The sequence below is a fragment of the Lithobates pipiens genome, unplaced genomic scaffold, assembly GCF_037356315.1.
Source record: "Lithobates pipiens isolate NorthernLeopardFrog02 unplaced genomic scaffold, aLitPip1_a1.2 Scaffold_25, whole genome shotgun sequence".
NCBI classification, from domain to species: Eukaryota; Metazoa; Chordata; class Amphibia; order Anura; family Ranidae; genus Lithobates; species Lithobates pipiens.
In genome coordinates this window covers 221774678-221791246 of record NW_027507787.1, presented here as the reverse complement: position 1 = coordinate 221791246, position 16569 = coordinate 221774678, and the positions used below count along the sequence as shown (strand labels likewise).

The window sequence follows — 16569 nt, the reverse complement described above, 5'->3', positions numbered from 1 at the left end:
CTAATATGCGTCAAAAAAGGTAAACGCCGAACCCCATGCTTGGCACTCGCAGGTCACACAGCTGTGTTAGAAAAACGAATGAATATTCGCTTTCCTAACACTGAACCGCCTCTCCGCCAATCAGGTGCTCAGGTACCCGTCACCTGATTGGCTGAAATGACAGGAGTTGTGATTGGATGCCTATCAGGCATCCAATCATAGGAGAGGACGGGAGGAGAGGACGGCAGAAGACTTCGAGGAAACCACTCACTGCCGTCACCCGCTGCCCCACGAGAGACAGGGTAAGTGCCGGGGAGAGCGGGGCACAGTAGCGGCATTCGATGGGCACAGTGGGAGCATTTGGTGGCACAGTGGCAGCATTTGATGGGCACAGTGGCTGCGTTTGATGGGCACAATGGAGGCAATTGATGGGCACAATGGAGGCAATTGATGGGCACAGTGGCTGCGTTTGATGGGCACAATGGAGGCAATCGATGGGCACAGTGTGTTTGATGGGCACAGTGGCTGCATTTGACAGACACAGTGAGGCTGCAATTGATGTTTTTCTTTTTTTTTTTCAGTTTGTTTGCACCCCACTCCCCCTGCTGAAGAATAATGACTTACTGCAAGTCTACAGAGGAAAGGCTATGGGAGGTTATTATGAAGGTGTTTTCTTCATATGTAAATGAATCCCTTCACAGAGAGCAGGGCTCTGGGAGGGCGGGATCTGAGGGTTGGGATTCTGAGAGGGTGGGATCTGAGGGGCAAGGCTCTGGGAGGGTGGGATTTGAGGGGCAGGGCGGGATCTGAGGGGTGGGACTCTGGGAGGGCAGGATCTAAGGGGCAGGGCTCTGGGAGGGCCGGATCTGAGGGGCGGAGCTCTGGGGGGGCGGGATATGAGGGGTGAGACTCTGGGGGGTGGGCCTCTGGGAGGGCGAGATTTGAGGGGCAGGGATCTGGGAGGGCCGGATCTGAGGGGCAGGGCTCTGATAGGGCGGGATCTGAGGGTCCGGGCTCTGGGAGGGCGGGATATGAGTGGTGGGACTCTGGGGGGGCTCTGGGAGGGCAGGATCTGATGGGCGGGGCTCTGGGAGGGCCGGATCTGAGGGGCAGGGCTCTGGTAGGGCCGTAACTGAGGGGTGGGGCTCTGGGAGGGCAGGATCTGAGGGGAGGGGCTCTGGGAGGGCAGGATATGAGGGGTGGGACTCTGGGGGGCGGGGCTCTGGAAGGGTGGGATCTGAGGGGCGGTGCTCTGGCAGGGTAGGATCTGAAGGGTGGGACTCTTGGAGAGCAGTATCTGAGGGGCAGGGCTCTGGGAGGGCGGGATCTGAGGGGAAGGGCTCTAGGAGGGTGGGACTCTTGGAGGGTGGTATCTGAGGGGCAGGGCTCTGGGAGGGTGATAATTGAGGGTCGGGACTCTGGAAGTGCGTGACTCTGTGGGGGTGGGGCTCTGTGAGGGCGGGACTCTGGGAGGGCAGGATCAGAGGGGCAGGGATCTGGGAGGGTGGGATCTGAGGGGCGGGGCTCTGGGAGGGCGGGTTCTGAAGGGCAGGGCTCTGGGAGGGCGGGATCTGAGGGGCAGGACTCTGGGAGGGTGGGATCTGAGGGGTGGAACTCTCCCTGGTCACACTGGTCTGTATATTTAATTGGGCAGGATTGTATTCTAATTGTGATCCATTCAATCCTGCCCAGCAGCAGCACAGCAATCAGAACAGGCTTTGTATGAAGGGGTTTCCTTTTGAATGATGCTGTTTAATGAGGAGGGACATTTGGATTCTTCCTCTAGGTGTGACTGGGTGGGACTGAATGCTAATTAGGATGTATTTCATCCCACCTACGATCAGAGCTGTGAAGGAAGTTACATCATTTGCAGTCTGAAGGACTTCAGAGGGGTGTGTTCTAGGCTAGAGATGGAGCAGGAAGTGTCTGTAAGGCCCTCAGTCTACATCCAGACAAAATAGCGTGTTACATGGTACAAAACCTCAACTAAACCCAGAATACCAGAGGATCTGCACACAGCAGAGCAACATGGTTCAGAGGTATGGTCTATGCTGGAAGTGATTATTCCATTCAGTTCTAGTGAAAAGAAAGTTGAGAGTTCAGCTTTGAGTTGCTCTATAACAACAGACTATCCTTGCTTTATATTATGGAACAGATGAGCACATACAGTGCCTTGAAAAAGTATTCATACCCCTTGAAATTTTCCACATTTTCTCATGTTACAACCAAAAACATGAATGTATTTTATTGGGATTTTATGTGATAGACCAACACAAAGTGGATGGAAAATGATAACTGGTTTTCAAAATATTTTACAAATAAATATGTGAAAAGTGTGGTGTGCATTTGCATTCAGCCCCCTTTACTCAAAAACCCCTAACTAAAATCTAGTGCAACCATTTGCCTTCAGAAGTCACTTAATAAGTAAATAGAGTCCACCTGTGTATAATTTAATCTCAGTATAAATACAGCTGTTCTGTGAAGCCCTCAGAGAGTTGTTAGAAAACCTTTGTGAACAAACAGCATCATGAAGGCCAAGGAACACACCAGACAGGTCAGATAAAGTTGTGGAGAAGTTTAAAGCAGGGTTAGGTTATAAAAAAATATCCCAAGCTTTGAACGTTTCGCAGTGCACTGTTCAATCCATCATCCTAAAATGGAAAGCGTATGGCAGAACCTACCAAGACATGGCCGTCCACCTAAACTGACAAGGAGCGCATTCATCAGAGAAGCAGCCAAGAGGTCCATGGTAACTCTGGAGGAGCTGCAGAGATCCACAGCTCAGGTGGGAGAATCTGTCCACAGGACAACTATTAGTCGTGTACTCCACAAATCTGACCTTTATGGAAGAGTGACAAGAAGAAAGACATTGGTGAAAAAAAGCCATAAGAAGTCTTGTTTGCCGTTTGCGAGAAGCAATGTGGAGGACACAGCAAACATGTGGAAGAAGGTGCTCTGGTCAGATGAGACCAAAATTTTACTTTTTGGCCTAAAAGCAAAACACTATGTGTGGGGAAAAACGAACACTGCACATCACCCTGAACACACCATCCCCACCGTGAAACATAGTGGTGGCAGCATCATGTTGTGGGGATGCTTTTCTTCAGCAGGGAAAAGAAAGTTGGTCAGAGTAGATGGATGGAGCCAAATACAGGGCAGTCTTCGAGGAAAACCTGTTAGAGTCTGCAAAAGACTTGGGACTGGGGCGGAGGTTCACCTTCCAGCAGGACAACAACCCTAAACATACAGCCAGAGCTACAATGGAATGGTTTAGATCATAGCGTATTCATGTGTTAGAATGGCCCAGTCAAAGTCCAGACCTAAATCCAATTGAGAATCTGTGGCAAGACTTGAAAATTGCTTTTCACAGACGCTCTCTGTCCAATCTGACAGAGCTTGAGCTATTTTACAAAGAAGAATGGGTAAAAATTTCACTTTGTGGATATGCAAAGCTGGTAGAGACATCCCTAAAAAGACTTGCAGCTGTAATTATTATTATTATACAGGATTTATTTAGCGCCAACAGTTTACAAAAGGGAGACAATACAGTTATAATACAATAAAATACAAGAGGATTAGGAGGGCCCTGCTCAGAAGAGCTTACAATCTAATAGGGTGGGGCAGGTGGTACAAAAGGTTGTAACTGTTAGGAAAATGAGCTGATGGAAATGGTAGGAGGTTGTGATAGGCTTCCCTGAAGAGATGAGTTTTCGGGGATCACCCGGAAGGTAGCAAGAGTAGGGGCTAGCCGGACAGGTTGAGGTAGCGAGTTTAAGAGGATTGGAGAGACTCTGGAGAAATCCTGGAGACGAGCATGGGAGGAGTCAAGGGAACCTGAGAGTTAGAGGTCTTGGGAGGAGCGGATAGGATGGTTTGGGTGATATTTGGAGACAAGGTTGTGGTTAGTATATTGAATTAAATTTGCTGGACGATTGGAAGCCAGTGTAGGGATTGGAGGAGAGGGTTGGCAGACGTTGTACAGTGGGTAAGGTGGATAAGTCTGGCAGCAGCTTTCATGATAGACTAAAGAGGGGATAGCCTATGGAGAGGCAGGCCAATGAGAAGGGAGTTGCAATAGTCAAGGCGAGAGATAACGAGGGAGTGAATGAGGAGCTTGGTGGTTTCATTTGTTAAAAAGGGATGAATTTTAGAGATGTTACGGAGGTGAATTCTACAAACTTTTGACAATGATTGGATTTGGGGCTGAAAAGACAAGTCAAAGTCTAGGATTACACCGAGTACCCTGGTGTGAGGGGAGGGACTGATGGTTGCATTGTTGATTTTGATGGAAAAGTCATGGAGGAGGGCACGGGCGGGGAATATTAATAGCTTGGATTTAGAGAGATTTCGTTTAACCTCCCTGGCGGTATGATTCAGTCTGGAATAAGGTGCTGAAAGCGGTACAATTATTTTGCATGGAAATCTGGCTTTTATTTTGTAGTCCTGTAATTCTTAGGAATAACGCTCTGAAATCTCTTCAAACCAGAGTCTAGCGGACATCCCGGGTATGATAAAGTTTATAATATAATAAAGAATAATAAAAATTATTCAATAATGTAATCAAATCCAAAAAAAACTGAAAAAGGGACATGTTTTGGTTGCTATGGACAATCTCCAAATTCCAAGCAGTAAAAAACAGTATTTATAATATAAAAGTGCATGCAGGGCATTGCACAAACCACTAGGGACAAAGGGGGTGTGTATTTTTTACTACAGCACTGTAATCTGTAAGATTACAGTGCTGTGTGTGTTTTGTGTGTTTTTACTTTTTTGAATTTGCCGCCGTTCTCCGCTCCCGTGCGTCGTAACGTCGCAGGGAACGGAGCTCGGCGGCATTCGGCACTGTGAATCGAGCGGAGGACGGCTCGATCACACAGCGCGGCGGACATCGCTGGATCCAGGGGACAAGGTAAGTAACGATCCCTGTGTCCTCCCCTGCATCAAGCGGTGCAAACCCGAGTCTGGCTCGGGGTTACCGCTATTGTAATGAAAATCCCAACCCGAGCCAGACTCGGGATTACCGCTAGGGAGGTTAAGGAAGTTGTGCGACATCCATCCGTGGCCAAGGGAGGAGGTGTAGATAGAGAAGAGAAGGGGTCCAAGAACAGAGCCTTGGAGGACCCCCACAGAAAGGGGCAATGGAGAGGAGGAGACAGAGTTGTAGGTAACACTGAAGGAGCGCTGTGATAGGTAGGCAGAGAAAAAGGATAGAGCAGAATCTTGGTGGCCAAGGGAATGGAGTTTATCAAGAAGGAGCGGGTGGTCAACTATATCAACAGTGATTGAAGCGAAAGGTGAATCTACAAAGTATTGACTCAGGGGGGCTGAATACAAATGCCCCCCACACTTTTTTAGATACTCATTTGTAAAAAAATGTGAAAACCATTTATAATTTTTCTTCCACTTTGTGTTGGTCTATTGTCAAGGCACTGTACCCATGATGGGTTATGAGCAATATTCCGTAGAAGGATAATACGGGTACCTCCACAGGCCTTGTCATATTGGCAATTTCTGTATCAAAGCCATAGAGTGTGTGTTCCTACTGGAGTAAAGGAAGTGGATTAGTTCCACATCAGGGTGAGCCAGTGTCAGCACATCTGCTGAGAGTTATTCTACAGGAGGGGGAGCGCATTCCAGATGAAATGCGAGCTGCTGCTGTCTACACACTTTTAAATCTACCAGCCAGAGGCGTCATTATCCTCCAACAGGGTCCATGGGGTTCTCTGGTAAAATGTGTGCTGCACACACCGCAAAACTCTACAGACAGAGCAGCCCCCCTTCCCTAAAAATGTGTTTTGCAGTCAGGATGGATGGAGTTTGTGGCCACACATGCATGAGTATGATAATCAGCAAGGTTCTCATTCTTGATTGTGATTGCACAAGCTTATTCTTTTTCCCCCACACAAAATACACATATACTATCTGTTATATCTGCACGTTACTTACACTGGGGATCTCACATCTCTCCCTTCCTTTCACTCAAGATGAACAATTTTTCAATGTATGGGTGGCTCAAGCAGCTTAGTTCCTGCTTACTTCCTCCCCCCTACCCAAGGGTTTTGGCGCTGTCACGCTTTGAATGACAGTTGCGCAGTCATGCAACACTGTATGCAAATTACATTTTTATAATTTTTTTTTCCATTCAAAAAAAAGCTTTCTTTTGGTGGTATTTACTCACCACTGGGTTTTATATTGTTTGCTAAATAAACAAAAAAGACCAAATATTAAAAAAAAAAAAAAAAAAAAAGTTTGTTTGAATTTTGAAATTTTGAAAACTGATAATTTTTCTCCTTCACTGATATGCCCTGATGAGGCTGCACTGATGGGCACTGATATGTGGCATTAGTGGGCACTGATAAGGCTGCACTGATGGGCCCTGATAGGCACTAATAGGTGACACTGATGAGGAGACACTGATTGGCAGCACTGGTGGGCGGGCACTGATTGGCAGCACTGGTGGGAAAGCACTGATTGGCAACACTGGACACTGATAGGTGGCACTGAGACAGCACTAGTTGGCACTGATAAGGCTGCACTCATAGGCACTGAAAGGTGGCACTGATGAGGAGGCACTGATGGGCACTGATTGGCAGCACTGGTGGACACTGATTGGCAGCACTGGTGGGCGGGCAATGATTGGCAACGCTGGTGGGCACTGATAAGTGGCACTGATGAGGCAGCACTAGTGGGCACTGATGAGGCATCATTAGTGGGCACTGATAAGGCTACACTAATGGACACTGATGATTAGGCACTGATTGGCAGCACTGGTGGGCACTGATTGGCAGCACTGGTGGGCGGGCACTAATTGGCAACACTGGTGGGCACTGATAGGTGGCACTGATGAGACGGCACTAGTGGGCACTGATAAGGCTACACTGATAGGCACTGAAAGGAGGCACTGATTGGCAGCATTGGTGGGCACTGATTGGCAGCACTGGTGGGTGGGCACTGATAGGCAGCACTGGTGGGCACTGTTGGGTGTGCACTGATGATCAGTGTAGATGTCCCTTTTACAAAAGTTGGTTATTGGCTCTCCTCTCCTCTCAGCATGAGGAAAGGATTGCTGATGACCGGTTTCTGTTTACATTGTGATCAGTTCTATTTGGGCACAGCTGATCATGTGATAAAGAGCTGCTGATTGCCTCTTTACCCCAATCTGTAATCCACTGTGTCCTAAGGACACAGCGATCACAGAGCGTGCCGACCATGTGCAGACCACTCGCCTACAGCGGGCACAAGCTGGGTGCGGTCATGGGAGGACATCATATGACTCCCTCCCAGAACTGGCAGAATAATGGCTACAGCGTGGTCAAAGAGTGGTCAAAGAAACCCAGTAAATCCCATGTCTCTCAGCAGTAGTATTCTTGAGTGCTTTGATGTAGTGAATCTAAAGTAGAACTATAGGCAAAGCTTTTTTTTTTCATTTTGGATAGAGTAAGGGAGAGTTTTACCCCCTGTTGGTTTATTTTTTGCCATCTGTGCCCCATTGGAGAGATTTACTTTCACTACCTGTCCCACAGCCAAAACAGGAAGTAAGAAGAAGTCATTGCAAATTAGGAGAATTCCTTGGGAACTTTGGGATTTACTTTTACTTTCACAGGTGTTCTAATCCCTCTCCTCTCTAGCCAAAACTTTTAATTATACTTTAAGTTTTATATTTGTTAACCAAGTATACTCTACTGCTCAATTTCTAACATACATCCAATTCTAAGATTCTTTCTGGTGTTGGGTCTCTTAAATGTCTAGTAGTAGTTGAAGTAGTTGAAGTGAAGAATTGAACTGAAGAAGTGGCTTTGTTAGGTTATGAAACATCTTCAACATTACAGATCAAGCTTACTTGAAATAACTACAACTAGATATTAGACCCACCAAGATATTAAATAGACTTGGATAAATGAGAACCTTCATAGACATACTGGTGCATCTAATGCATATCAGGCAAAATTAGTATGTTAACTAAGAGTGTAAAAATAATTCTCTGCAGCTTTCAAGATTTATCTTAATTTACATGTAGAAAGATCATTTCTCAATCCAATCAATTACGATACCTATGTGTATTGAACTCAGTCCCCTTCTATGCTGCATACCACCTGCCTCATGGTTCTAATGGTATGGCAATAGCAAAAGAGAGAGGATCGTAGTTCTTGGTGCTACTGAATGTTGCTATTGGTGACAGGAACTAATTGTGTTTTTATTAATCTAGATCAAGGGTCTCCAAACTTTTCAACCAAAGGGCCAGTTTACTGTCCTTCATACTTTTGGGGGGTCGGATTGTGGCCAGTGATGGTAGACAATGTCCCAGGCCCAGCATCAGTAGTGCTGCATTATTGGTATCAGTGGAAAAAATAGTGCCCCATATGTCATTGGGAGGAATAGTGCCAGATAAAGACTAGCAAAGGGCCGCAGTTTGGAAACTCCTGATCTAGATAGGTTTCACGCAATGGAACTCTAAGGCTGGGTTCACACTTTTGCCACATGCGGCTCACAGCAGGGGTCCAGTGCGTCCCAGTTCACCGTTTCTGGTCCGATTTAAGTCTGAATTGTTGGCTGAATTTGGACCCGAAATGGACCAAAAGACACACAGGACTCCTGTGCAAATTCACTTCCCCCTGTCGAGAACAGAAATTAGCTCAGCAGGAGGGTTTCCCCTGTCAGCAGTGTTGATGGGGAATCGTGTGAATTTTTTTGTGCAACCCATGGTTGCAGGAAAGAAATTTGCACTGTGTATGGCCAGCCTTCAATGGACTTGTGACATAGTTATCTCCCAGTTAACCTGGAAAGTCCTGGAGATCCCTAGATAAACTCAGTGACAAGTCAATGGCGGACCTTAGAGAGCTGTAGGATGAGGTGCTCAGACATGATGACTATCTTGAGAATGATAAAAATAACAATGGACCCAAACTCTTTTCATTGGTGTGGTAATGGCTGGCCAACAGCAGCAGTTGTCTCCTGCACAAAACCCCTCCAGATAAAACTTTCTCTTCGTCCTAAGACATTCAACCACATTTACCATATGCAGCTTATTTATTTCTAGGATAACCCAATTGACAACATTTATTCTGATACAGTGCAGAAGTAACCAGTTCAGCCTTTCACTATGAAAAATGCTGTGTGGTCTCTACGGCAGCAGAAGGATTAATGTCTAATGTGCCGTTTTATAGCATGAAAACAAAACAGATTAAATGTCATGTTAATGAAAGCTGCCAGAGGGCAGAAACAATTAAGATGAGACAGAAAAGAAAAAAAAAAAAACAGTGCTAGTCCAGATCTCGTAATCGTGATCTTCTCCCTCTGGATTACAATGCTGCGTGCTTAATTATCCTGTCTTCTACTTTTTCCCTTCCATTTTCAATACTGTAAGTTGAGTTTTCATTTTCTTTTCATGCTTCATTTCAAACATACCTTTAATTGGTGCTACTCAATTCAGCACGCTATCATTTATGGCTTATTTTTAAAAGTTCTAAGTGCAAGCATAATATCTTCTCCATACTGAATGTGAGAGTCTATGGCTAGCTTAAGATTTGGTTCCTATCATATTAAAGAAAAGGGTGTTTCATTGATATCGTTTGGTCGAAAGATCCATATTTGTAGGTTATAAGCCAGCAAAAGTCAACCCTTTATGCAAAGTTTGCAGAAGCGCTACCTATGAACAAGTTGGTAGCATGTCAGAACCCTCCACTTCTTGTGTTCCTTTCAACCACTGAGTTCAGGAAACTGTAGGTACGAGCTTGGTGTAGTTTAGACATGGCGTCCTGGTCTAAAACGAACCTTCCTACGCTGCAGGGACATGCTCACAGGCTGCTTCCCCATTCTTTCCATGATTTCCTTGATACGTGCTAGGTTTGACTTTGTCAGAACAAAGTCACAACGAGTGGCTCCCATCTCATATCCAACTGCACAATTCTTGGTTGATGGTGTGAAGCCTTCAGCTCGAGCGGTTACCGCATACTCTCCTGGATTCAGTAGTCTCCAGAAATCCCCATCACTCGCTAGGACCAAAAAACAAGAAGCAAAACATCAGCATTTAAAGAATTTAAATACCATTTGGGGATTTTATAAAAAAAAATGCTATTTGTAAATTTATGTGTGAATATTTACATGATAAAATATAAAGGTTTCCAAGATAAAGTGAGCATAGCCGTTGCTTATGTTAGGAAAAGGAGACCTCATATGAAAGATGACTACGCTCGATTACGTCACTGACAAATAAATATGATGGCTGTCCACATCTTATTTTTGCTAACTTGCTGCTATCACAGTGACAGTAGCCTATTTTCAGAATAATGGTATGTAACTTTAAAAAATGTATAACACCATTTAGCAAAATATGTGGCACACCACTAGTAGTCTTTTTCGAATCAGTGGTAGGGCTGGGGGCTGGGATTGTTTCCCCCCTGGGGGCTCGTCCGGGATTACACTTGCATTGTTCATAAGGAAGGCACGATAAATATAATCACTCAACAGTACCACCTGCAGGAACAAATATTCAGGTCATTATTATTATTATACAGGATTTATATAGAGCCAACAGTTTGCGCTGCGCTTTACAATATAGTAGTTATTTCTCAGATGTTTATGCTATTAAATCAGATGATATTATCCATTCAATGTATGCTGCAGCACTACCACAGCACCACCATAGCAGGCGATATGTATTTACTAAGTTTGGCTTTCTTATTTTTGGTAACTTGCTGCTATCTCAGTGACAGTAGCCTATTTTATGAATAATGGTTTATAACTTTAAAAAATGTATAACACCATTTAGCAAAATATGTGGCACACCACTAGTAGTCTTTTTTGAATCAGTGGTAGGGCTGGGATTGTTTCCCCCCTGGGGGCTCATCCGGGATTACACTTGCATTGTTCATAAGGAAGGCACGCTAAATATAATCACTCAACAGTAGCGCCTGCAGGAACAAGGCTATTCAGGTTATAATTATTATAATACAGGATTTATATAGAGCCAACAGTTTGCGCTGCGCTTTACAATATAGTAGTTATTTCTCAGATGTTTATGATGTTAAATCAGATGATATTATCCATTCAATGTATGCTGCGGCACTACCACGGCACCACCATGGCAGGCGATATGTATTTGCTACGTTTGGCTTTCTTATTTTTGGTAACTTGCTGCTATCACAGTGACAGTAGCCTATTTTCAGAATAATGGTTTGTAACTTTAAAAAATTTATAACACCATTTAGCAAAATATGGGGGACACCACTAGTAGTCTTTTTCGAATCAGTTGTAGGGCTGGGGGCTGGGATTGTTTCCCCCCTGGGGGCTCGTCCGGGATTACACTTGCATTGTTCATAAGGAAGGCACGATAAATATAATCACTCAACAGTAACGCCTGCAGGAACAAGGCTATTCAGGTTATAATTATTATAATACAGGATTTATATAGAGCCAACAGTTTGCGCTGCGCTTTACAATATAGTAGTTATTTCTCAGATGTTTATGATATTAAATCAGATGATATTATCCATTCAATGTATGCTGCGGCACTCCCACGGCACCACCATGGCAGGCGATATGTATTTGCTACGTTTGGCTTTTAGCTTTAAAGAAAACAAAAAGCACCGACTGTCAATAATAAAAATATAAAGAAGTAGAACAAAACTTTTCACCCAGACAGATCTGCCTCCAACAGTGAAAAGCTAGAGAGCAAGAACAAATGATTTTTCCTTCAAACTGGGCTGAGAAATAAACAAGAGATAGCTGAGCTACTTTTATTGAGAAAGAAAAAGCAGAAGAGAGCGTGGGAGGTTTAAACTAATCCTGGCTGCGGATGCACCCAGCATGTGGCGGCTGGAATTATTCCCAGTATTACTGTAAGTTTCTAATTACTGAACTGTTAATTACATGGGGAAATATATACTTAATCCTGCTCTCGCTAAAAGTCTGGTTGTTTTAGGATAAAAGAAAAGGAGGAGAAGATTAATGGGATACAGTTTCTTTTTATTCTTTTACACTTGAGAAGATGTACAGATAGTTAATGAAAGGCACCGAAACGCGCCCACCCTGCGCTATTTTCCCAGGGGATTTCTGGAGCCATTTCTGAGCTGGGGAAATATAAGATATTTTCCAACTGAAAATATTTAAACAATGTTGGTCCCTGAATTCAGAAAAGAAAGGGTCTTTTTTAAATTTTCCTTCAGCTTCTATGTCAAAAAGGATCTGAAGTTTTGTAAATAGAAAGCTGTGGAATGCGTGGAATGAGAAATAGTGTTTCTACTAATGATACTCATCTACGCTCTTTCTTCTGCTGATCCGGGAAGGTAAAAAAAAAAAAGACGCTGGACAAGACCCAGTCAGCTGCCATTTACCTGATGTATGTGTTTTTAATTTACCTACAGTATCTCACAAAAGTAAGTAGACCCCTCACATTTTTGTAAATCTTTTTTATATCTTTTCATGTGACAACACTGAAGAAATTACACTTTGCTACAACGTAAAGTATTATTATTATACAGGATTTATATAGTGCCAACAGTTTACGCAGTGCTTTACAATATAAAAAGGAGACAATACAGTTATAATTACAATAAAATACAAGAGGATTAAGAGGGCCCTGTGGGGAATGAGTTGATGGAAGTGGTAGAAGATTAGTTGGAGACGTGATAGGCTTTCCTGAAGAGATGAGTTTTCAGGGATCGCCTGAAGATAGCAAGAGTAGGGGATATCCGAATTGGTTGAGGTAGCGAGTTCCAGAGGATGGGAGAGGCTCTGGAGAAATCCTGGAGATGAGTATAGGAGGAGGAGACAAGGGAGCTTGAGAGTAGGAGGTCTTGAGAAGAGCGGAGAGGACGATTTGGGTGATATTTGGAGACAAGATTGGTGATGTAGCTTGGGGCAGTGAATGGCTTTGTATGTTGTGGTTAGTATTTTGAATTTATAAAAGGGGGAAACTAATGCGCAAAACCAAACTCACTCAGAAGGATAAAATAAAGGAGTGGAATAAACGAGTGGCACACCACGGATGGTGATAGTAATTGGAAGTGGACACTAATCGAATACTTTGCACACGCACTTTCTTTTTCTTTTTAGTATGAACTATTTTATGGAGATTTGCTCCCTCCTCATTGGAGTTTGATTGCACTTTTGGACATTGCAATTTATTATGGGTTATGCACTAAGAATATTGGACTTTCTTAGACTATATATTGCACCATTTTTTGCAAATTTCATTTGTATTATATGAATCATTTTTTTATGGTCATTATTCAATGCTTTATTGAAGATTTGGCACGTTTATGTGTTAACACATTGGCTGCAGCACAAAATTGTTAGTGGCTGACAGTCAGTGTGTTTCAAAATATATTTTTTCACTTTACTTTGTTTATTTTAGTTAGCGCCACATACTTCTTATATACATTATTTTGAATTTAATTTGCTGGGTGATTGGAAGCCAGTGAAGGGATTGAAGGAGAGGGTTGGCAGATGCTGAACAGTTGGTAAGGTGGATAAGTCTGGCAGCAGCATTCATGATAGACTGAAGAGGGGATAGCCTATGGCAGTGATGGAGAACCTTGGCACCCCAGATGTTTTGGAACTACATTTCCCATGATGCTCAACTACACTAAAGAGTGCATGAGCATCATGGGAAACGTAGTTCCAAAACATCTGGGATGCCAAGGTTCACCATCACTGGCCTATGGAGAGGCAGGCCAATGAGAAGGGAGTTGCAATAGTCAAGGCGAGAGATAACAAGGGAGTGAATGAGGAGCTTGGTGGTTTCATTTGCTAAAAAGGGGTGAATTTTAGAGATGTTATGGAGGTGAAATCTACAAAATTTTGACAACGATTGGACTTGGGGCTGAAATGACAAGTCAGAGTCTAGGATTACACCTAGTACCCTGGCGTGAGGAGAGGGACTGATGGTTCCATTGTTGATTTTGATGGAAAAGTCATGTAGGGGGGGCACAGGTGGGGGGAAATATTCATAATATTTAGATTTTGTTTAAGGAAGTGGTGCGACATCCATGCTGAAATGTCAGTTAGTAAGTTAGTAATGTGAGAGGAGACTGAAGGAGTGAAGTGAGGAGTAGACAGATAGATTTGGGTGTCATCAGCGTATGAGTGGTATTGGAAGCTGTGGGTGGTTATCAAGTTACCAAGGGAGGAGGTGTAGATAGAGAAAAGAAGGGGTCCAAGAACAGAGCCTTGGGGGACCCCCAGAGAAAGGGACAATGGAGAGGAGGAGACAGAGTTGTAGGTGACACTGAAGGAGCGCTGTGATAGATAGGCAGAGAACCAGTATAGAGCAGAATCTCAGAGGCCAAGGGAATGTAGTTTATTGAGAAGGAGCAGGTGGTCAACAGTATCAAAGGCTGCAGAGAGGTCAAGTAGTAGGAGTATGGAGTGCTGGCTGTTGGTTTTAGCAGTTAGTAAATCGTTAGTAAGTTTTAGTAAGGCAATTTTTGTGGAGTGCTGCGACCGAAAGCCAGACTGTAAGGGGTCAAGAAGTTTATTTTCACTGAGGTAGGAGCTAAGACGGTTGTAGACTAAGCGGTCTAGAAGTTTATAGGTGAATGGGAGCAATGAGATGAGTCTTAAGTTTTTTAGGTTGGTGGAGTCCAGTGAGGGCTTTTTAAGTATGGGAGTGATCTGCACATGTTTTAGAGGTGCCACTAGAGAGGGAGAGATTTAAGATGTGAGTGAGGGAGCATAGGATAGAAGAAGAGTGTGACCATAGTAGTTGTGAGGGAAAGGGATCCAAGGAACAATTGGTTAGGTGGGCATCTGAGAAAAGTTTTGTAACCTCTTCAGTAGAAGCCAATTCAAAAGAGGAGAGTGTTGAATGTGCTGTTAGGCAAGGTATGTTGGGTGGGGAAGATGAATGCACAGTGGAGGTGTCCTCACGAATTGCATCAATCTTGTCTTTGAAGTGATTGGCAATCTCTTGGGCAGTGAGTGAGTTAGTGGATGGAGGGGGTGGGGGATGAAGCAGAGAGTAAGAGCCCATTCACACAGGGGCAACACGACTTGTAGGCGACTTGAGTCAGGCAACTTGGACACGACTTGAGTTAAGATCACAGCGCGACTTGGGACGACTTCAAAACGACTTGTGATGACTTCAAGCGAGACTTGGGACGACTTACAAGTCGCCCCAGGCCAGGCGACTTTTGCCGAGGCCAAGCAGAGAATGAGCTCAAGGGGGAACTCCACGGAAAATTTCTGAAAAAAATTTGGCGTGGGTTCCCCCTCCGAGAGCATACCAGGCCCTTAGGTCTGGTATGGATTCCAAGGGGAACCCCCTACGCCGAAAAAACGGCGTGGGGGTCCCCCCAGATCCACACCAGACCCTTATCCGAGCACGCTACCCGGCCGGCCAGGAAAGGGGGTGGGGACGAGCGGGCGGCCCCCCCCCTCCTGAGCCGTACCAGGCCGCGTGCCCTCAACATGGGGGGTGCCTTGGGGGAGGGGGGGCGTGCGGCCCGCCCACCCCAAAGCACCTTGTCCCCATGTCGATGAGGACAAGGGCCTCTTCCCGACAACCCTGGCCGTTGGTTGTCGGGGTCTGCGGGCGGGGGGCTTATCGGAATCCGGGAGCCCCCTTTAATAAGGGGGCCCCCGGATACCGGCCCCCCACCCTATGTGAATGAGTATGGGGTACAATGTACCCCTACCCATTCACCTGTGCAAAAAAAGTACAAAAAAAAAACACAACACAGGGAAAAAATATTTTATTGCACAGCTCCGGGGGTCTTCCGTCTTCGGGGGTCTTCTCACCGGACTCCTCCGCTATCTTCTTGTAGCTCTTTTACTAGCGGAGGAGTCCGGCTTTCTTCCTCCCCGCCACCGGCCTCTTCTCCCGACTTCGGGGGTCTTGTCCCCCTCTTCGGTTCTTCTGCCGGGCCACCGCGCCTTCTTATAGCTCTTTTGCAGGCGGTGGCCCGGTCTTCTGTCGCCGCCGCCGCCGCCGCCGCCGCCTTCCGTTCTTCTTCTTCTTCTTCTCCAGGAGATGTTGACACGACGCTCTCTCCGGCCACAATGCCAGGGACGCGCTCCGCTGCCACTTATATAGGGACAATGGGGCGGTGTCACATGGGTTGATGTCACATGGGTTGGTCACATGGGTTGATGTCACATGGTAAGGGGGCGGGGTCACCATGTGACATCAACCCATGTGACCAACCCATGTGACATCAACCCATGTGACACCGCCCCATTGTCCCTATATAAGTGGCAGCGGAGCGCGTCCCTGGCATTGTGGCCGGAGAGAGCGTCGTGTCAACATCTCCTGGAGAAGAAGAAGAAGAAGAAGAAGAAGAACGGAAGGCGGCGGCGGCGGCGACAGAAGACCGGGCCACCGCCTGCAAAAGAGCTATAAGAAGGCGCGGTGGCCCGGCAGAAGAACCGAAGAGGGGGACAAGACCCCCGAAGTCGGGAGAAGAGGCCGGCGGCGGGGAGGAAGAAAGCCGGACTCCTCCGCTAGTAAAAGAGCTACAAGAAGATAGCGGAGGAGTCCGGCGAGAAGACCCCCGAAGACGGAAGACCCCCGGAGCTGTGCAATAAAATATTTTTTCCCTGTGTTGTGTTTTTTTTTTGTACTTTTTTTGCACAGGTGAATGGGTAGGGGTA

General features: G+C 45.5%; 1 protein-coding gene across 1 annotated transcript in view; it reads right to left on the bottom strand.

The window, feature by feature from the left end:
• Nucleotides 1-8987: 8987 nt before the first annotated feature.
• CPXM2 (carboxypeptidase X, M14 family member 2) overlaps nucleotides 8988-16569 on the bottom strand; it is a 249462-nt gene continuing 241880 nt past the window's right edge. Inside the window, exon 15 of the mRNA XM_077455573.1 lies at nucleotides 8988-9971. Within this exon, the coding sequence (XP_077311699.1) occupies nucleotides 9721-9971 (251 nt within the window). The 3' untranslated portion in view covers nucleotides 8988-9720. The remainder of the gene's footprint in view (nucleotides 9972-16569) is intronic.